The sequence below is a fragment of the Papio anubis genome, chromosome 3, assembly GCF_008728515.1.
Source record: "Papio anubis isolate 15944 chromosome 3, Panubis1.0, whole genome shotgun sequence".
Lineage (NCBI taxonomy): Eukaryota > Metazoa > Chordata > Mammalia > Primates > Cercopithecidae > Papio > Papio anubis.
In genome coordinates, this window is record NC_044978.1 from 21,394,172 (window position 1) to 21,416,583 (window position 22,412).

Consider the following 22,412-nt stretch of genomic DNA (forward strand, 5'->3'; position numbering starts at 1 on the left):
GGAGACTGGAGCTGTTCCTATTTGGCCATCTTGCTCCGCCCCCTATAATGAGTAATTTTTATTGTATCTTGAGCATTTTGGATATTATGAAACACTGAAACATATTTAATATGCTTTTTGAACAGGTCATCTCGTTGGTGAGGTGTAGCCTCACCAGCTTGAGAGCCAGGCAGGTATTAGTTTCCTGCTGGGTCTTGCTGATATCACTATGACAAACGGAGCGTAGGCTTACACTACCTCCTTGCAGATAGTGGTGTTGTTGAAGTTTAGCTTCTCCCATACTTCCTCTGAAACATTTCCGGTGTAAAGTGAGACAGTGAATTCCCCTGCCTTGTTGCCTTCTAGTGGGGGCGTATACTTAACTCACTACTGGGCCTTGCTAACAACCTGGGAGAATGAAAACAGAGGCGTGGTTCACATGGCTTTATTGTTTCAGGCTGGGGATGGAAGCTCAACAGCCTGCTTGGCCCTGCTCCCACCAGGAGTATGTATGGAGGAAGAGCTGATTAGTCCTGCTTTGCTCCACCTAATTCTTCCTCATTGATGTTGATTGTGAGTGGAAGCTCAGCATTCCTCTGCTGACCATCCCAACCCCAGTACACACTGTGAAGCAGGTTCACTGAGCACTGGTATACCAACTTGTCTTAGTCTGATGAAAAAGAATACACTCATGCACAGCAAACTACACGAGGCAGATTTATTACTCACAGGCAGCAAGGTACAACAGAAGCCTCTGATTCATTGCAAACTAGTGCCCCAAGGCTCAGGAAAGCTGGCAAGGAGGATGAAGTCTCAAGTGTGGGGGCCTTACTTGCACCACAGCTGAGGGACTTTAGAAAGCAGCCTGGTTTGGGTTTTATACCCCATAGCAAGAGGAGTCACTGGGATAAAGAATTTCAATGGACAGCCTATTCTGGGGAAGACTAAAACGGAGCCTGGGTGATTCCAGCCAATTTCCCCTTATCTCAGAATGTTGCATTCACAGCACATTCCACAGTTGTTATTGAGGACATCTACAAGCCAGAAAGGGAGAACTGGGTCACTTCAGGGACACATGGAGAATTGTCAGGGAGGGAGGTAAAAGGAGAGTACCAATGAGCCCCACTTCACACTACCTCATTCATTCTCACTGATGGCAAGTCAGGGAGAGACTCAGATGGCCCTAATGCCACCAGGAGAGGGTAAAACATAGTGGTGATTAGCCAGACTTCTTAGTTCTTTATCAATTCTCATTGCTGCCAGGTAAGGGTAGAGGCTCAGTTTGCTGCTGGACCCTGCTGACATTATCCTGGTGAGGGAATCTGAACAACACCTGCTTCTTTTAGGCAGGGGATGGAATAATAGCTCCCTGCTCAGCCCTGCCAACACCAGCAGGCAAGGGAACCAGAGTGCCACTGTCTGCTTCTGTGGGGCAGGGGCACAGGGCAGTGGATTAGCTTCTCATTCTTCTCTGCTGAAACTGCAGTGGAGGAGAGTTGCTGTATTTTTATCTGTTGGGGTTTAGAAGGAGTAGGATGGATGTTTAGTTCATTTTTGTGCTGCTGTAACAGAATGCCACAGATTGGGTGATTTATAAACAATGTAAGTTTATTTGTCTCATGATTCTGGAAGTTGAGATGTCCAAGATCAAGGGAACACAGAATGGTGAAGAACGACTTGCTGCATCATAAAATGGCAGAAGGCATCATGTGGGGGAGAGAGAGAGCACATGAGAGAGTAAGAGACTGAACTTGAAGCTTTAAGCCCTTTTATAATTAGCATTAATCCATTCATGAGGGTGGAGCCGTTGCAACCTAAACACCTTCCTTTAGGCCTTACCTCTCAACACTGTTTCATTGGAGATTAAGTTTCCAAGTAAGTTTTGGGGGCAACATATTCAAAGCATAGCAATGGATATTGCCAAAAAGGCTTTCTACATTAGACCGCTCTTTTTTCAGGTCCTCTGGCTGGGGAAAAATAGGCTTTTCTTGGACTATTTTCATCTGTGCCAGTTGGCAGTTCGAGGTCATGAACTTCTGTAGCACCATGGCCAGGATATGTGGGAGTCACTAAGAAAACCCAGGAAACATATTGCCATGTTGTTCCTTGACTTGAGGTTACCAGGTAGTTCACTTTCTTCTTCTCACGTTTCAGTCTTCCTATGCTTATTTTTGTATTGTGTCGAGGATTTTTGAGTTGTAAGAAAGAAGACCTTTTTTGAGTTATAGGAAAAAAGACCTGGAAGAAATGAAGTTGCTCCATCTTGCCCAGAAATGGAAGTTTTTGTTAATGAGATTTTTATCAAAAGAAAGGAAGGTCTGAACATGTTGGGGGATGTTTGATACAACAGTTTTTGCATGAATCAGTAAGTGGATCAAGGGAAGCTTTACCTCTTCAACTTGAAATGCTGATCTTTATAGGAATTTTTGCTACTGCAAGAAATCTTATATAAATGAGCAAGGCTTCCATAACCAGAGAATATACTCAAAGCTAGTCCCTCCTCCTCTCAATATCCCTTTGTGATCCTGTTTCTATCTTCCTGTGCAATAAAGACCCACTTTATCATCTTCATATCACAAGCAATTGAAGTCCCTACTATGTTGAGTGCATATGAAAAAATATGTGTCTTACCAATGCATTTGATATTAGCTCTTATTATTTATGTGGGTGTACCAGTCTGAAACCAAATCTAATTTCCCAGTAATAAATGGATTAATGCTTGCACTGCACGTCTTTGTGACTCTGAAGTTGATAAGCCTTTATCATAGCTGATGCAGCCAAACAATAGCCTAGAAACCAGAACATGTAGACCCTTTTATTATAGTGCCTGGCTTTCCTGATACAACTCTACATAGATGTTTAATTCTCTGAGAAACAGTCATACCCCAACCCTGGCTGATTTTATGCAGGTTGAGTCTGCAGTTCAATAACACTGAGGCTGAAATATTAGGTTGGTGCCAAAGTAACTGCAGTTTTTGCACATAAATATATGACATAATTATGTCATATTAGAGTCCCTGACAAAATAGGATAAGGGTCAGATAATTATATTAAAACTGTTGGGAATGGGGAGGGAAAAAAGCCACACAAAGGTTTGGAGAAAGAAATTTTCAGGCAGGTCAGATATAGTGGCTCATGCCCATAATTCCAGAACTTTGGGAGGCCGAGGCAGGTGGATTGCTTGAGCTCAGGAGTTCAAAATCAACCTTGAAAACATAGCAAGACTCCATCTCTACCAGAAATACAAAAATAGCCAAGTGTGGTGGCATATGCCTGTGGTCCCAGCACCTCAAGAGACTGAGGTAGGAGGATCGCTGGAGCCTGGGATGTGGAGGCTTCAGTGAGCCTTGATTGTGCCACTGCACTCCAGCCTGGGCGATAGAGTGACACCCTGTCTCAAAGAAAGAAAGAGAGAGAGAGAGAGAAGAAAAGAGAAAAGAAAAAAAGAAAGAAAGAAAAAGAGAGAAGAAAGGAAGGAAGGAAGGGAGGGAGGGAGGAAGGAAGGAAGGGAAAGAAAGAAAGAAAAAATATTCAGGCAGAGAAACAGCAGAACAAAGGCCCTGATGGGAGAATAAAGTTGTGTTTAAGATATACTGAGAAGCGTAGTGTGACTGTGTGAAGTAAATAAGGAAAGTGGTAAGAGATCAGAGTGGAACAGAAGAAGGGGGCCTTGTGGGCTATAGATTTGAAGAATACACTGGAACATTTTGACAAAGACATGATCAAGACATGCCATGATTTGCATTTACAAATGATGTTCTTTTACCTTGTGAGAAACAGACTCTAGGAGGCAAGGAGAGAAGGAGGCTGTGATAGTCATCATGACACAAGTGTGTGGCTTGGATTAAATTAGCTACAGTAGAAAGGGAGAGAAGGTGTAAGTAGGCTTACGTTGTTGATGGATTATATAAGGAATATGACATTGTGAGAAAAATGAAGGATGATCTAGGTTTTTGCTTATTGATAGCAGGTTATAAATTGGGTTATAGATCTTGTAGCATCTTGAAAAATCAATCCAACATGGCTGTAGACAGTACACTTGCTGAGGCATAGGAAATGAAAAGTTATTATGCTCACAGGTTCTGGAGGGAGAGGAGTGGCCACCATTCAGGCTCAACCAAGTAGGTGGAGAGCAGAGAGAGGGAGAGGACACCTGGGCGAGTGTCTTTATTGGGAATCAGGGATGAGGGGATTTCATTGGTGTGTTTGAATGTCAGTGGTGACAGTCAGTGGAAGAAAAGAAGTGTACCTGGATTCCTGGGCAGGGGGTTCACAGCCTGTTTGTAGGGATGTTGAAGCATTTAGAAAATATGAAATTTAAAAAAGGTACAATGCAGACAAGTATTTTAGCAGACATCTATTAGCACATATTCATGTTCTTTTCTGGTACATGACTCTTATGGCCCTCATTATTTTTCCACCTTGGCTTATTCAGTTACTTTGTAGATCCAGCCTTTCCCCTATCTAGCAAAGAAATAACCCCCATTAGAGCCTCCAGAAGGGAACACAGTCCTATCAACCACTTAGTTCTAGCATGTGAGGTCCATTTTAGACATCTGACTTTGAGAACAGTGCTATTACCACTAATTTAATAGTAACTTATTAGTAGCAGCAATAGAAAATTTACTATAGTCAGAAGGCTGACATTTGTATTTCCATTCATCTATCACCTGTGTCATTTTCCAATTGACTCAAACCATGTAAGAATAAAAAGGTTATTATATATTATTAACTTCCTAAAATACCATCATTACTTATATTTATAGTTTGGGGATAAGTTGCAGGGTGAAATACAAAAGTGAGGAAATGTCTCTTGACATAAAGGAGTTGTGGTTATCTCACAGCACTAGAAAAGGGGAATTTCATGGGAGCCATTTAGTATACATCTCAATCTGGGCTCCAAGTAGTTTCCTTTCCTTGTTTATCCATTACTTTATTTATTGATTTTAAATTTATATTCTATTTTTTGCATATATAACACAATGTGTGAGTATTTGTCTGTTCTAATACTGCTATAAAAAAACTACCAGAGACTGGGTAATTTATGAAAAAAAAAAAGAGATTTAATTGATTCAAATTTACTCAGACTGTACAGGAAGCATGACTGGGGAGGCCTCAGAAAAGATATTATAGTGGAAGGGTGAAGGGGAGCAAGCACATCTTCACATGGAGGTAGGACAGAGAGAGAGGGCAAAAAGGGAAGTGCTGCACACATTTAAACAATCAGGTCTTGTGAGAACTCATTATTATGAGAACAGAAAGGGGGAAATCTGCCCCATGATCCAATCATCTGTCACCAGGTCCCTCTCCTAACATTGAGAATTACAATTTGACATGAGATTTAGGTGGGGAAATAGAGCCAAACCATATTATTCTGTCCCTGTTATCTTCCAAATCTCATGTCCTTCTCACATTTCAAAACATAATCATGCCTTCCCAATAGTCCCACAAAGTCTTAAGTCATTCCACCATTAACTCAAAAGTCCAAGTCCAAAGTCTCATCTGAGACAAACAAGTCCCTTCTATCTGTGAGCCTGTAATCAAAAACAAGTTAGTTACTTTCAAGATACAGTGTGGGTACAGGCATTGGGTAAATGCTTCCATTCCAAAAGAGAGAAATCGGCCAAAACAATGGGGCTATGGGGCCCATGCAAGTTTGAAATCTAACAGGGCAGTCATTAAATCTTAAAGCTCTAAAATAGTCGCCTTTGATGCCATGTCTCACATTCAGGACACATTGATGCAAGGAATGAACTCCCAAGTCCTTGTACAGCTCTGCCTCTGTGGCCCTTCAGGGTACAGTCCCCACAGCTGCTTTTACAGTGTGGTGTTGAGTGCTTGCAGCTTTTCCAGGCACAAGGTACAAGTTGTTGCTAGATCTATCATTCTGGGATCTGGAAGATGGTAGCCATTTTTTCACAGCACCATTAGGCGGTGCCCCAGTGAAGACTCTCTGTGGGGCTCCAACCACTCTGCACTACTGTAGTAGAGGTTCTCCATGAGGGCTGCACCTCTGCAGCAGACTTCTGCCTAGACATGCAGGCGTTTCCATACATACTCTGAAAAATAGGCAGAGGCTCCCAAAGCTCAACTCTTGATTTTGTGCACCTGCAAGCCCAAGCCTTGGAAGGCACCAAGGCTTGGGGCTTTCACCCTCAGAAGCAATGGCTCGAGCTATACCTTGGCCCATTTTAGCCACTGCTGGACCTGGAGTGGCTGGGATGCAGGGTGCCATGTCCCAAGGCTGGACAGAACAGTGGGGCCCTGGGCCTGGCCCATGAACCCATTTTTTCCTCCTAGGCCTTCAGGCCTGTGATGAGAGGGGTTGCCATGAAGGTCTCTGAAATGCCCTGGAGGCATTTTCCCCATTGTCTTGGCTATAAACATTAGGTTTTTCTTAACATAAGCAAATTTCTGCAACCTTGAATTCCTCCCTAGAAATTTTTTTTTTTCTCTTTTCTACCACATGGTTGGTCTGCAGACTTTCCAAACTTTTATGCTGTGCTTCCCTTTTAAATATATGTTCTCTAGTGTCAGGTCGTTTCTTTGTTTATGCAAATTAGCCTAGGCTTTTAAAAGCAGCCAGGCCACTTCTTGAATGCTTTGCTGCTTAGAATTTTTTCTGCCAGATATCCTAAATCATCTCTCTCAAGCTTAAAATTCCACAAATCCCTAGAGCAGGGGAGCAATGCCCCCAGTCTCTTTGCTGAAGTATAGCAAGAGAGACCTTTATTCCAGTTCCCAGTAAGTTTCTTATCTCCATCTGAGACCACCTTAGGCTGGACTTCATTGTCTATATCACTATCAGCATTTTGGTCACAACCATTCAATATTATCTCTAAGACATTCCAAACTTCCCCACATCTTCCTCTCTTCATCTGAGTGTTCTAAACTGTTCTCACCTCTGCCCATTATCCAGTTCCAAAGTCACTTCCATATTTTCAGATATCTTTATAGCAATGCTCCACTTCTTTGGTACCAATTTTCTGCATTAGTCAGTTCTTACACTGCTATAAAGAAGTACATGACACTGGATAATTTATGAATAAAAGAGGTTTAATTGACTTACAGTTCTGCAGCCTGTACAGGAAGCATGGCTGGGGAGCCCTCATGAAACTTACAATCATGACAGAAGGGTGAAGAGGAAGCAAGCACATCTTCTCATGGCAGCAGGAGAGAGAGTGAAGGGGGAATTGCCACATGCCTTTCAACAACCAGATCTTATGAGAACTCACTATCACGAGCACAGCAGGGAGAAATCTGCCCACATGATCCAATCACCTACCACCAGACCCCTCCCCCAATATTGAGATTCAATTCAACATGAGATTCAGGTGGTAACACACAGCCAAGCCATATCAATGTGTAAACAAATCTCTTTTGCAGCAAGGTGTGATATAGACAAACACACAAATAGAATCAACTGAAAGTAAACAGGAGTGAAATAAAGGATTTAAAGCCTAGAAAAAACCTAGACATGAGGGAATATTGCCAGGGACCTAGACACAAGGGAGTGTTGCCAGGGGACATTGGAAAGGGTGTGTGTGTATGTGTGTGTGTATGCATTTGTGTGTGTGTGTGTTGGTGGATTCTTAGTTCTTTACTGTGTAACAATTCTTTCTTCACTGTAAAATATGAATTCAATAAATAAACTGCCACTAGTATTCCCAGAGAATGGTACTAATAGGCATGGGCTGTTCCCTTCTTTCTGAGATGTTCATGTATGTTACAATAGATGAAATAAATAAAAGCGTAAGGTTGTCTGCAAAAGTTTTGTTTCTTATTGTCATAATGAATTTGTCATCCTTGAATTAATTTTCCACCTCTGGATGCAATCTGTATCCATGTCTTATTGACATACTTTTTATATTGGATCTCCCACTTACTTTCTTTTTTATTTCTACCACTATGCATATCCAAGCTCATGTTGTTGAACTATTATTATTTTGAAATATAGTCATGTGCTACATAATGACATTATAGTCAACAATGGACCACACATATGAAGGTGGTCCCGTAAGATTATAATGGAACTGAAAGATTCCTAGTGCCTAATGTTTAGTATGCTATGCTTTTTTATGATTACTTTAGAGTGTACTCCTTCTACTCATCAAAAAATAAGTTAACTGTAAAACAGCCTGAGGCAGGTTCATCAGGAACTATTTCAGAAGAAGGCATTGTTATCACAGGGGGTGACAGCTCCATGTGTGTTATTACCCCTGAAAACCTTCCAGTGGGACAAAATATGAAGGAGAAAGACAGTGATATTAATGATCTTGACCCTGTGCAGGCCTAGGCTGATGTGTGTGTTTGTGTCTTAGTTTTTAATAAAAAAGTTTAAAATTAAAAAAAAATAGAAAAAAGCTGATAGAATAATGATATAAAGAAAGAAAATGTTTCTGTACAGCTGTAGAACATGGGTGTGTGTTTTAAGTGTTATTACAAAAGGTCAGAAATTTTAAAAAATTAAGTTTATAAAGTAAAAAAGTTACCGTAAACTCACGTTAATTTAATAATGAAGGAATAAAATTTTGTTTATAAATTTAGTGTAGCCCAAATGTACAGTGTTCATAAAGTTTACAGGGATGTACAGTAATGACCTAGACCTTCATATTCACTCACCACTCACTCATGAACTTACTCACAGCAACATCCCGTGCTGCAAGCCCCATTCACAGTAAGTGCCCTATATAGGTGTACCATTAGTATGTTTAGATATGTTTAAATACATAAATAGTTTTGTGTTACAATTGCCTACAGTATTGAGTACAGTAACATCCTGTGCGTGTTGGTAGCCTAGGAGGTTAGGCTATACCATATAGTCTAGGTATGTAGTAGACTAGGTTTGTGTAAGTACACTCTATGATGTTTACACAAGGATGACACATCTCTTAAACGAATTCTGTTGCTAAGTAAGGCATAGTCATAGTTGTATTTAGTTTGGGCCTTATCAATCATTTTTCTTTTTTATGTGTCAATAAATTTTTAATGTTAATTATATTCTTAATTTACTTTCTTAGAAAATAGTCTTCCTTTAATGTTTTTTCTTGTTTCTTTTAATTCCCTTAGCTAGGTTGGATGCTTAGCTTACTAGTTTTCATTCTAACTTCTTTTTAATAAAAGTATGTAAGATAGAAATTTTTCTAATCATAATTTTGGATGCATTCCATACATTTTAATAAATGTTTTAAAGTTATTTCATTGTAAGTATTTTGACAAATTATTTTTTGCCTCTTTAGTTATTTAGAACTAGTCTTATTAACTGCCAGAATAAGGCATTTTATTTTGATTCTCTTATTTATGTTTCATTATTGATTGTGTCATCAGAGAACATAGTTCCTAAGACACTTATTCTTTGAATTTTGTAGAGTGGTTTTGTGACTTAATACATGGTTGTTTTCATAAACGTTTCTTATATGTGTGAGAAGACTGTATATTCTCAAATTATTGCATGTACTAGCAATCAGAGAAAGTTTCCTAACTGCATTATTCAAATTTTCTCTAACCTTACTAATTTTTGATACTTAAGAAGTGAAGAAATATGAAGATGGTCTTATCACAGTGAAGTACTATTTATTGCATCTCATTAAAACCTTGAGCGTTTTAATGAGGGTAATTCATTGTGCTAATTCTTTACATAGCACTGTCCATGCACAGAAGCTCTCTACCATGCTTTTATTTTTTTAGTTTTTACTGGACATCACATTCCATTCAGCAGATAGTTTTTTAGTACAAAGAGTTGATTTGTACATTCATCAAGACTTTTGAGCTGATGGAGAATAATTTTTAGTGACTCTCAAGACTAACTAAATCACACCAGGATTTTCTCTACCTTGCTCTGATTTTTATCACATTTAAAAATCAAATTTGAAAAAAGAGGAGGATAATAGAAAAAAAAAAGGAGATGAAGAGGAAGAAGGAGAATCAGGAGAAGGAGAAGCGACAAGAGAAAGAAATGTGACTGGGAGTCTAAGGGAGTGGCTGGGCTATGTCCTTGAAGTAGTTGGTAGCTGGGGCACATGCCAGACTGCAGGTGTGTGTGCATATACTCTCAACCTTTGCCTTCAGTGTTCCAGACATACTTTTCTAGGGGCTTTGACTTTAAAAAATGGGAGTCTGTGATAAGCTACTTACTCCTCTTTTGTTTTCTAAAGCTGTGACAAAACACAAAGCTCTGTGAGGAAACAAAACCTAAAGCAGTCTGACAGCTGGTACAGAGAGGGTGCTGCCACCGATTCAGTTCCAGGAATAAGTGTAGCTCTGCCTGCCTTTCTAGAGCTTCTCAGAACACATCTGAGGACTCACTCCACACATCTTGTGACTACTGCCAGCCGTTGGACTGTGAAAGGGAAAACCACAGACCACTCATAGAGGATGGTTTGGTGCCTACATATAGATGAAATAGTGAGAAAAATGAGTGTGTCATTTCAATGTCAGGGTGATGCTGGCTTCATAGAGTGATTTAAGGAGTCACCCACACCCATATGGCTTCACAGTTGAATTTGATCAGAAATATAAAGAGCTGTTACACTGTTACCAATTCTACTAAAATTATTCCAAAAAATAATTTTTTGGTTGGTAGGTTTTTTATTACTGATTCAATTTTGGAACTTTATATTGGTCTGTTTAGGGTTTTAGTTTCTCCCTGATTCAATCTTGGGAGATTGTGTGTTTCCAGGAATTTACCCATTTCCTTTAGGTTTCTTAGTTTGTGCATAGAGATGTTCATAATAGTCTCCAACTATCTTTTTTATTTCTGTGGAATTGGTTGTAAAGTCACCTTTGTCATTTCTGATTGTTCTTATTCGGATCTTCTCTTTTTTTCCTTGTTAATCTAGCTAGGGGTCTGTTAACCTTGTTTATCCTTTCAAATAACCTACTTTTGATTTCACTGATTCTTCATATGGATTTTTGGGTCTCACTTTTTTTCAGTTCTGCTCTGATTTATTTCTTTTCTTTGGCTAGCTTTGGTGTAGTTCTTGTTTTTCTAGTTCCTCTGGGTGTGATGTTAGATTGTTCATTTGAGATGTTTCTGTTTGAAGTATACATCCAGTGCTATAAGCTTTCCTCTTAATGTTGCTTTCACTGCATCCCAAATATTTTTGTATGTTGAGTCTTTGTTTTCATTTATTTCAAAGAATTTTTTGATTTCCACCTTAATTTCATTGTTTATCCCAAAGTCATTCAGGAGCAAGTTGTTTAATGTTCATGTAATGGTGTGTTTTAAGATACCTTCTTGTTATTTATTTCTATTTTTATTTCACTCTAGACTGAAAGTATGGTTGATATTTCAATTTTTTTTTTTAAATTTATCAACACTTGCTTAATGGCCAAGCATGTCGTTGATCTTGGAATATGTTCCATGTGCAGATGAGAAGAATGTGTGTTCTATGGTTGATAAGTGTAGTCTTCTGTAGATGTCTGTTAGGTCAAATTTGTCAAATGCTGACTTTAAGTCCCTAATATTTTGTTAATTTTCAGCCTTGATTATCTTTCTAATGCTGTCAGTGGTGTGTTGAAGTCCTGCACTATTATCATGTAAATGTTTAAGTCTTTTTGTAGGTCTGGAAGTATTCATATTTGTTTTATTAAACTGGCTGCTTTAATGTTGGGTGCATACATATTTAAGATAGCTAAGTCTTCTTGTTGATTTAAGCCCTTTATCATTATAGTGCCTTTCTTTGTCACTTTTTACTATTGTTGGTTTAAAATCTGTTTTATCTGATAGAAGACTAGCAACTCTGCTCTTTTTTGCTTTCCTTTTGCATGGAGAATGTTTCTCCAACTTTTTACTTTGAGCTTACTGGTGTCATTACACACGAAATGGGTCTCTTATAACAGCAGACAAATGGATCTTGTTTTTAATCCAACTTGCCACTGTGTGCCTTTTAAGTGAGACATTTAGACCACTTACATTCAAAGTTAATATTGATATGTGAGGTTTTGATTCTATTATGAAGTTGTTAATTGGTTGTTTTGTAAGTTTCTGTTATGTGGTTGCTTTACGTGTTCACTGTATACTTAAGTGTGTTTTTGTGGTAGGATGTATCATTCTTTTGTTTCCATGTTTAGAACTCTCCTAAGGATCTCTTCAAAGCCTGGTCTAGTGATCACACATTCCCTTGGTTCTTACTTGTCTGGAAAATATTTCTTCTTCATTTATGGAGTTTAATTTGGCAGGATATAAAATCTTTGATTGTAATTTGTTGTTTTTAAGAATGGTGAAAATAGTCCTGTGGTCTCTCATGGATTGTAAGTTTCTGTTGAGAAGTCTGCTGTTAGCCTGATGTGGTTCTTTTTGTAAGTGACCTGTCCTTTCTCTATAGCTGTCTTTAAGACATTTTCTTTACTGTTGACCTTGGATGGTCTGGTGACTATACCTTAGTGATTTTCATTTTGTATAGTATCCCACAGGTGTTCTTTCTATTTCTTGTATCTGGATGTCTACCTATCTAGCAAGATTAGGGAAATTTTTTTTCTTTCTTTCTTTCTTTTTTTTTTTTTTTTTTTTTTTTGAGACGGAGTCTCACTCTGTTGTCCATGCTGGAGTGCAGTGGTGTGATCTCTGCTCACTGCAAGCTCCGCCTCCTGGGTTCGTGCCATTCTCCTGCCTCAGCCTCCTGAGTAGCTGGGACTACAGGTGCCCACCACCACGCCTGGCTAATTTTGTGTATTTTTAGTAAAGACAGGGTTTCATCATGTTAGCCAGGATGGTCTCGATCTCCTGACCTCGTGATCTGCCCGCCTTGGCCTCTGAAAGTGCTGGGATTACAGGTGTGAGTTACCGTGCCCAGCAGGGAAATTTGTTTGAATTATTCCTTCAAATATGTTGTTAATGCTGTTTACTTTTTCTCCTTCTCTTTCAGAAATGCCAAAATGTATAGGTTTGGTTGGTTTAAGTATGTGTGGGATCCCAAAGTCTCAAAGACTTTGTTCATTTTTAAAAATTATTTTACCTTATTTTTTTTTGACTCAGTCTGAACAACCAGTCTTCAAGCTCTGATATTACCTCTTTCTTTTATTCTATTCTATTCTATTAATAAAGCTTTAACGCTTTCAATTGTATTTTGAAATTCCATAAATGAGGTTTCAATTCCAGGAGCTCTGATTGGTTTTTTAAAAATATGTTAATGTTTTCCTATATTTACTGGGTTGCTGTAGAATTTGTTTTGTGTTGATTTTTACCGTTGTCTTGGATCTCATTAAGCTTCTTTGCAATCCATGCTTTCAGTTCTTGTCATTTCTTAGTTTCCATTTTGTCTAGTGACCATTGCTAGAGGGCTAGTGCAATTCTTTGGTGGTGTTACTACAATCAGATTTTCATGATGCCAGAATTCTTGCACTGGGTTCTTTTCATCTGGAGATGCTGGCACTTCCAATATTTGTAATTATCTTGTGTGGGTAGGATTTTTTGTGTTTCATTTCTTTTCCTATAATATTATTCGCTTTTTTTCTTTCCTTTTCTCTTCCCTATCTCCCTAGGGGGTGTGACTGTAGAGAATACTGAATAGGGTCTTTTGGGTTTTCTTCTATAACCCTATTTAATTCCTTCAGCAGGTTTTATATTAGGCTATGCATTTCTGCCTACAAGATAGTATATGGTGTTTATAGAAAAGAGCCAGCTGTAGCCAACACAGCTTTGTATATACTTGATCCTTATTTTCTGGCAGAGGCTGTCTTGCCTCAGGCAAAGGGCTGATTCATGGAATGCACATTTGAGTTCCCTGCTCAGCCCTGGAGGCAGGGGACAGGGGCTACAATAGATGGGGACAGACCAGGCAGGCTCACCTACCTATCCCCCAATGTCAGGCACAGGGCCAATGCCAAGAGAGAATCCGGTGGGTGGCCACCAGGTGCCCAGAGGTGTGCCTAGGCATGGAGCTGGGCAATCTCCTTGGCTCCAAGTTTTCTGCCTGGGGATGGAGGGGGGCTTAAGCTCCTATTTGAGGAAAGAAGGTGCTCTGGGTACCTGGAGATCTATCTGGATGTGGAGCAGAGAGGACCTCCCTTGCACCAGGTTGTCTGTACAGGAAGGGTGGGGCAGCTTGGGATGGTAATACAGGTGAATTGGTACTCTGAATTCCTGGAGATCTTCCTGGGGACAGAGTGGGGAGGTGCTCACTGCATCATAATCTATGTCCAGGAACAGTGGGGTGGTTCAGGCTACTGACCCAGATAAGTGGGTACTCTGAATGTCTGGAGATTTGCCTGGGCATGAAGCAAAGAGGGCCTCCATGCACCAGGATATCTGTACAGGAAGGACTGGGCAAGTCAGGATGTTGATCCAGGTAAGCATGGTGCTCTGAGTACCTGGAGATCTGCTTGGGCATGAAGCAAGAAGTCCCCCACTCTACCAAGATCTCTGCACAGCAGGGATGAGGCAACTCGGGCTGCTGAATCAGGCAAGCAGATTCTCTGAATACCTGGAGCTTTGCCTAGACATGGAGCAGAGAGCCATGCTAGACCACAATTTATGCCCAGGAAGGGTGGGGCAGCTCAGGCTGCTGAAGCAGGTGAATGGGTACCCTGCATGCATGGACATCTGTCTGGGCATGGAGAGGGCCTGACTGCACCACAATCTATGTCTATGAAGGATAGGGTAGCTTAGGCTGCTCGTCCAATCAAATAGATGCTCCAAGAGTCTGAAATTCTGCCTGTGAGTGGAGTGGTGTGGACCCCATTGCATCATGATCTCAGGATAGCAGGCTGGGGCACCAAGAAATGGCACATGCAGACTGATTACAGATTACTAAACTTGCCCTGGCTGCAAATCTCACTGTCCAGGAGAAACTGCAGCTTTAGAAGTACTCCTCATTCCCCAGGATTGCAACAGGGTAGCATACAATTCCAACACCTACTGCTGAGATGCTTTCCACAGTTCTGGCTGTGGAGGCCCCTACCCAGCTCCAGGCCAGGCACTCCAGTCTCTCGCCTGTGACTAAAATGCTGGTGTGGCAACACTGCCAGGTCACCACAGAATCTACAACAGTTTCTGACTGAAAATCTATGTTGTCTGATATTAGTATAGCCAACCAAAATCTCTTTTATTTGCTGTTTGCGTAGAATATCTTTTCACATCATTTTACTTCCAGCCTCTTTGTGCTTTGGGATCTAAAAGGAGTCTTTTCAGACCATATATATTGGATTATGTTTATTTTTTAAATCTATTCTGCCAATGTCTACCTTTGGATTGGAGCGTTTAAACCATTTACATTTAAAGTAATTACTAATATGGATTTTTAGTCTTATACTATTGTTGTTCCTCATTTTCTCAATTGCCACTTCCTTTTATTTCCATTGATTTTTATGTTTGATCATTTTGATCCCTTCTCATTTTCTAATGTTTTTGAAATATATCTTCCATTTTTGAAAATAAATTTGAACATATATATGTAGTAAAATTATAGTAATTTTATTACCATAGTAAAATTATTACCATAGTGATGCAAATTAATTTGTTCATGTTACCTAGTTATCCATTATTTTTCTTTCCTTGATATATAATATTTTACATATTTATGGAGTACATGTGAGTGTTTGTTACAGGGATAGAATATGTAATGGTCCCATTGTTACTGAAAAACCAAGGGTTTTGTCTAGGCCCTACTGTTCACTGCACAGAAAGCCAATCACTGAGATGATGAGTACTGCCAAGGAAGAAGGCTTTAATTTGGCACTGCAGCCAAGGAGATGGGAGCTCAGTCTCAAATTCATCTCCCTGACTGACTAACTATAGGTTTATGTAGCAGGGAAGAAATGTAACCATGCATAAGAAAATGGGAACTAAGGAGGGGCAAGGAAGCCATCATCATGAATGAGAGGTCTGACAACTGGTGCTGTGATCTAGTGAGTTTCAGTTCTTTGATACTTTTCTGAGAGGCCTGAAAATCCTGTCCAAAGGAAGGAACTCAGATAAAACAAATATAAGCTTCAAGCTTTAAGAGCAGAAGGATCAATTTCTATGTTTATCAAAAAGAACAGTATATGGGACTATTAGGTTGGTTTCAACATCAGGGTACTTGGGCTATCTGTCACCTTGCGTATTTATCATTTCTATGTTTTGGTATCATTTCAAGTTTTATCACAATATTCTTACTTAGTCATCATAGTCTGCTACCAAACATTAGGACTTATTTTTTTCCATCTAATTGCATGTTAATACCCATTAACCAACATCTCTTTATACAGCCTCGTACCTACCCACCTTTCCCACTCTCTGGTATCTAGCATTTTATTATCCATGTTAATGAGATCAAGTTTCTTAACTCCCACATATGAATGAGAAGATGTGGTATCTGTCTTTTTGTGTCTGACTTATTTCGCTTAGTATAATAACCTCCAGTTCCATTCATGTTGCTGCAAATGACGTGATTTCATTCTTTTTCTATGGCCAAGTAGTATTTCATTGTGTGTTTATGCCACATTTTCTTAATTGAGTCATCTATTGATAGACACCAAGTTGATTCCATATCTTTGCTATTGTGAACAGTGATACAATAACTATGAATGCAGGCATCCCTCTGATATACAGATTTATTTTCCTTTGGATAAATATTCAGTAGTGGCGTGTCCAGAGTTGATTCCTTCTGGTGGGTTCTTGGTCTCGCTCACTTCAAGAATGGAGCCGCAGACCTTCGCAGTAAGTGTTACAGCTGTTAAAGATGGCACAGACCCAATGAGTGAGCAGCAGCAAGATTTATTGTGAAGAGCAAAAGAGTAAAGCTTCCACAACGTGGAAGGGGACCCAAGCAGGTTGCCGCTGCTGGCTGGGGTGACCAGCTTTTATTCCCTTATTTTTCCCCTCCCATGTCCTGTTTCTGTCCTATCGGAATGCCCTTTTCTTAATCCTCCCCATGATTGGTTACTTTTAGAATCCTGCTGATTGGTCCATTTTAAAGGGTGCTGATTGGTCCATTTTACAGAGCACTGGTGCATTTTAAAAAGTGCTGATTGTTGTATTTTACAGAGCACTGATTGGTGCATTTTACAAACCTCTTGCTAGCTACAGAGTGCTGATTGATGCATTTTACAATCCTGGCCACAGAGTGCTGATTGGTGCAATTTTTTTTTTTTTTTTTTGAGGTGAAGTCTCACTCTGTTGCCCAGGCTGGAGTGCAGTGGTGTGATCTCAGCTCACTGCAAGCTCCACCTCCCAGGTTCATGCCATTCTCCTGCTTCAGCTTCCTGAGTAGCTGGGACTACAGTTGCCCACCACCATGCCTGGCTAAATTTTTGTATTTTTAGTAGAGGAGGGTTTCACTGTGTTAGCCAGGATGATCTCAATCTCCTGACCTTGTGATCTGCCCACCTTGGCCTGCCAAAGTGCTGGGATTGCAGGTGTGAGCCACCACACCCAGCCGATTGGTGAGTTTTACAATCCTCTTGTAAGACAGAAAAGTTCTCCAAGTCCCCACTCGACCCAAGAAATCTAACTGGCTTCACGTCTCAGTGGGATTTCTGGATCATGTAGTAGTGAAAGGGGACAACGTGCTAGCAGCGCTCTTTCGCTCTCCGCACCTCCTCGGCCTCGGCATCTGCTCAGGACGCATGCGAGGAGTCCTTCAGCCTGCAGCTGCGCTATGAGGGCCCCTCTCTGGGGCTGGCTGAGGCCGGAGCTGGCTCCCTCCGCTGGTGGGGAAGTGTGAAGAGAGAGGCCTGGGCAGGAGCTGGGGCCCACGGCGCTCGTGGGCTGACATGGGTTCCAGGTGAGGATGGGCTCGGCAAGCCCTGCACTCGGCGTGGCCAGCCAGTGCCTGCTGGGCTGGATCCGGGGACAAGCTCCCTCTGGGCTGCCGGAGTGCCTGGGCTAGGTGCCGCAAAGTCCCACAGTGAGTGCCAGTGAGAAGTGCTGGCTGGGACTTGGAGAACTTTTCTGTCTAGCTGAAGGATTGTAAACACACCAATCAGCACTGTGTCTAGCTAAAGGTTTGTAAATGCACCAATCAGCACTCTGTGTCTAAATAAAGGTTTGTAAATGCACCAATCAGTGCTCTGCGTCTAGCTAATCTGGTGGGGACTTGGAGAACTTTTGTGTCTAGCTAAAAGATTGTAAACGCACCAGTCAGCACTCTGTGTCTAGCTAAAGGTTTGTAAACAGACCAATCAGCACTGTCAAAACGGACCAATCAGCTCTCTGTAAAATGGACCAATCCGCTGTCTGAAAAATGGACCAATTAAGTCTATGGACCAATCTGCAGGATGTGGGTGGGGCCAAATAAGGGAATAAAAGCAGGCCACCCGAGCCAGCAGTGGCAACCCACTGGGGCCCCCTCCATGCTGTGGAAGCTTTGTTTTTTGCTCTTTGCAATAAATCTTGCTGCTGCTTACTCTTTGGGTCCACACCACCTTTATGAGTTGTAACACTCACCGGGAAGGTCTGCAGCTTCACTTCTGAAGCCAGTGAGACCACAAACCCACTGAGAGCGATGAGCAACTCCAGATGGGAGGAACGAACAACTCCAGATGCGCCACCTTTATGAACTGTAACACTCACCACGAAGGTCTGCAGCTTCACTCCTGAGGCCAGCGAGACCACGAACCCACCAGAAGGAACGAACACCTCCAGACGCACCGCCTTTAAGAGCTGTAACACTGTGAAGGTCTGCAGCTTCAGTACTGAAGTCAGTGAGACCACAAAACCCACCAGAAGGAAGAAACTCCAGACACATCTGAACATCTGAAGGAACAAACTCTGGAAACACCATCTTTAAGAACTGTAACACTCACTGCGAGGATCCGCAGCTTCATTCTTGAAGTCAACAAGACCAAGAACCCACCAATTCTGGACACAGTAGTACTATTTTTAGTTTATTGTGAAATCTCCACACTGCTTTTTATAGTGGCTGCATAATTTACATTTCACTGACAGTGTTTAATAGTTCCCTTTACTCTGCATTCTCACCAGCATCTGTTGTTTTGTGATTTTAAAATAAAAGCCATTGTAACTGAGGTGAGGTGATATCTCATTGTGGTTTTGACTTGCATTTCCCTGATGATTAGTGATCTTGAGCATTTTGTCATATACCTCTTGGCCACTTGTATTTCTTCTTTTGAGAAATGTCTATTTATGTCTTAGCCAAATTTTTAATGGGACTGTTGAGTTTTTACTATTCAGTTGTTTGAATTCCTTATATATTCTGGATATTAGCCCCCTTTTGAATGAGTAGTTTGCAAACAGTTTCTTCTATTCAAGTGGTTGTCTCTTCACTTATTGAATGTTTCTTTTGCTGTGCAGAAGCTTTTTAGTTTAATATAGTCCCTTCTGTCTATTTTGGGTTTTGTTGCTTGTGATTTTGAGGTTTTAGCCATAAAATCGTTGCATGGACCAATGTCCTGAAGAGTTTTCCCTATGTATTCTTCTAGTAGTTTTATAGTTTCAGGTATCACATTTAAGTCATTAGTCCATCTTGAGTTGATTTTTGTACATAGACATAGAGGTCTAGTCTCATTCTTCTGCATATGGCTAGCCAGTTTTTTTTTCTTTTTCTTTTTTTTTAATGTGCCATTTATTGAAGACGGTGTCTTTTCCCCAGTGTATGTTCCTCATGGCTTTGTTGAAAATCAGTTGACTGTAAATATATAGATTTATTTCTTGAGCTTCTATTCTGTTTCTTTGGTCTATATGTCTATTTTTACATTAATACAACGTTGTTTTGGTTACTCTAGCCTTGTAATATGTTGGGAAGTCAGGTATGGTGATGTCTCTGCCTTTGTTTTTTGCTCAGGATCACTTTAGCTTTTCTGGCTCATTTTGATTAATACAAGTGTCAGGCTAATTTTTTCTATTTTTGTAAAAACTGACACTGGTGTTTTGATAGGGACTGAATTGAATCTGTATATTGCTTTGCATTATATAATCATTTTAATGATATTAATTCTTCTGATCCATGAGCACATAGTATCTTTCTATTTGTCCTCTTTAAGTTTTCATCAGCGTTTTGTAGTTTTCCTAGTAGAAATCTTTCACTTCCTTCATTAAATTTATTCACAGGCATTTTTTTTTTTTTTGGTAGCTATGGTAAATAGGATTTAGTTTCTTTGTTAATTTTATTTCTCAATGATCTGCCTAATGCTAAGGGTGGGATGTTGAATTCTTGCAATATTATTGTATTGGAGTTCATCTCTCTGTTTAGATCTGCTAGTATTTACTCTGTGAATCTGGGTGCTCTAATGTTGAATACATATGTATTTAGAATGTTATTTCCTTTCACTGGATTACTTCCTTTATTTTTATGAAATGACCTATGTAGGTTTTTTTTTACTTTTTGAAATAAAGTATATTTTATGTATATAAATATAACTACTCCTGCTTGCTTTGGGTTTCTGTTTGCTTGAAATGCCTTTTCCATAGCTTTATTTTCAGTCTTTACGTGTCTTTATAGGTGAAGTGCATTTCTTGTAGGCAGAATATAGTCGGATCAGTTTTTATCCTTTCAGCCAGGGTATATCTTTTCAGTGGAGAATTTAATCTGTTTATATCCAAGGTTATTACTGATATATGAGGTTTTGTTCTTGTCATAGTGTTAGTTGTTTACTGGTTGTTTTGTACATTCTTTCTTTTTTTTCCTCTGTTTATTCTTATGGTTTGGTGTTTTTTGGTGGTGGTACCCTGTGACTCCTTTCTCTTCCTCATTTGTGTGTTTGCTTTACCAGCAAATTCTACACTTGCATGTGTTTTCAGGATGATAATTTTCTTCCTTTTGGTTCCAGGTTACACTCACCCACCCTGCCTCTGGTTTCAGTCCTGACTAGATTGTGGCATCAGTTTAGGTTATTCCCCAAATCTGATCTCAGTGAGCATTTTTCCTTTGTCATTCCTAACTTTCTGAACCTTGAGAGACAGAAGAGACCATGCTCTACTGATGGCACAAAGCATATCATAACTTCCAAAAGTCGTGGAGGCTGCTGTTAAGAGGAAAAGACAGAAACAGAGAGAAATGGCTTTTCTCACATAGCTTGGGAAAGTAGTTGGTTAAGTACTGCCTCAAAAAAAAAAAAAAAAAAATAGCTGGAAGCCAAACACATATACACGTGCGTGCACACACACACTATTTTTACACCCAAATCTCTTATACATCTAATCCTGGCAAGCATATATCTGGCTGCATTTTGTTGGTTTATATATATATATATATATATATATATATTTTTTTTTTTTTTTTTTTGAGACAGAGTCTTGCTCTGTTGCCCAGGCTGGAGTGCCGTGGCGTGATCTCAGCTCACCACAACCTCTGCCTCCCGGGTTCAAGTGATTCTCCTGCCTCAGCCTCCTAAGTAACTGGAATTACAGGCACCTGCCACTATGCCTGGCTAATTTTTGCATTTTTAGTAGAGACGGGGTTTCACCATGTTGGTCAGGCTGGTCTGGAACTCATGACCTAGTGATCTGCCGGCCTTGGCCTCCCAAAGTGCTGGGATTATAGGCATGAGCCACCATGCCCAGTTGCATTTTGCTGGTTTACATCTTTACTTATTTTTAAAGCCTGCTGTAGATGATCACCCTAGCTTTATCATAATTGTATAGGAGTCTCAAAAATTCCCCAAACAAGGATGGTCACGCTACATTTTCCTTGGTCTTAATCATGATAAAGACAGCCTTGAGCAGACTCTCTTGTTGTAGGTTGTTGATGGTTCTCATTTAAATAAAATCTATTCCAATGCAATTTTTCTATTATGCCATCATGCACAATTTATTTAATTGCTGATTAGATAGTAGGCAAATTCAGGATATTAGGCAAATTCAGTATCATATACTTTCATTCATAGTTTTCTTTGGCTTAGAATAATTTCAAAGATAGAAGAGAAAATATGATTGTATAGTTTTGTTATAGTGCCATGAATGGTACAAATTTATGAGAAAATCTCTATTTGGAAGTATCTAGAAAGAGGAGTGCACAATGCTCCAAGTCCTCTTCATTTTAGTAGTCCTCAGCATCACCAGCACAGATGGCAAGCAGTGCTTTCTCATAATGCCCTGAAGCAAAATTCTGAAAAGAAAAAATATATTTGAAATACAATGTCATAATAGTTCTAAAAAGGAAGCATAATTCCTCTGAACTGCACTATGAAAGAGCCATGGACCATTAGCCTTTCTAAATTTATTTACTTTTCTCATATAAAGATTTAACACGTCCTAAGTACTATTCCCACTGAAAGTTGTTAAAGAATGATGATCTGGTTAGAGTCGGTAGTATGTGGTTTGTATAAAGTTGGTTGAACCTGAATGTGTATTTATAAGAACAATAACTTGCCTTAGAATAAAATATTCTCCTCAACTTTAGGAAGATGTGCCCTAATATTATTATTATGATTGTTATAAATGAATGTAGAATGTGGAGAACAAATGAATATGTCTCAAAAGATTTAAAAATGTTTATAATTATTAATGTAGTAATAATTCTACCTCAAGAAATATATATTTAAAAAGTTACTAT

At 39.8% G+C, this 22,412-nt stretch overlaps 2 protein-coding genes across 4 annotated transcripts in view; one reads left to right on the forward strand and one right to left on the reverse strand.

Moving 5' to 3' along the window:
• DDX60 (DExD/H-box helicase 60) overlaps window positions 1-22,412 on the forward strand; it is a 154,881-nt gene that overhangs the window by 116,441 nt on the left and 16,028 nt on the right. The gene's annotated exons all lie outside the window — the stretch shown is intronic.
• The window catches only part of ANXA10 (annexin A10), a 78,374-nt gene continuing 77,603 nt past the window's right edge, over window positions 21,642-22,412 (reverse strand). For all 3 annotated transcript variants that reach the window (XM_017959182.3, XM_017959181.3, XM_009207817.4), the window contains one exon: window positions 21,642-21,965. In XM_017959182.3, the coding sequence (XP_017814671.1) occupies window positions 21,897-21,965 (69 nt within the window). In that variant the 3' untranslated portion in view covers window positions 21,642-21,896. The remainder of the gene's footprint in view (window positions 21,966-22,412) is intronic.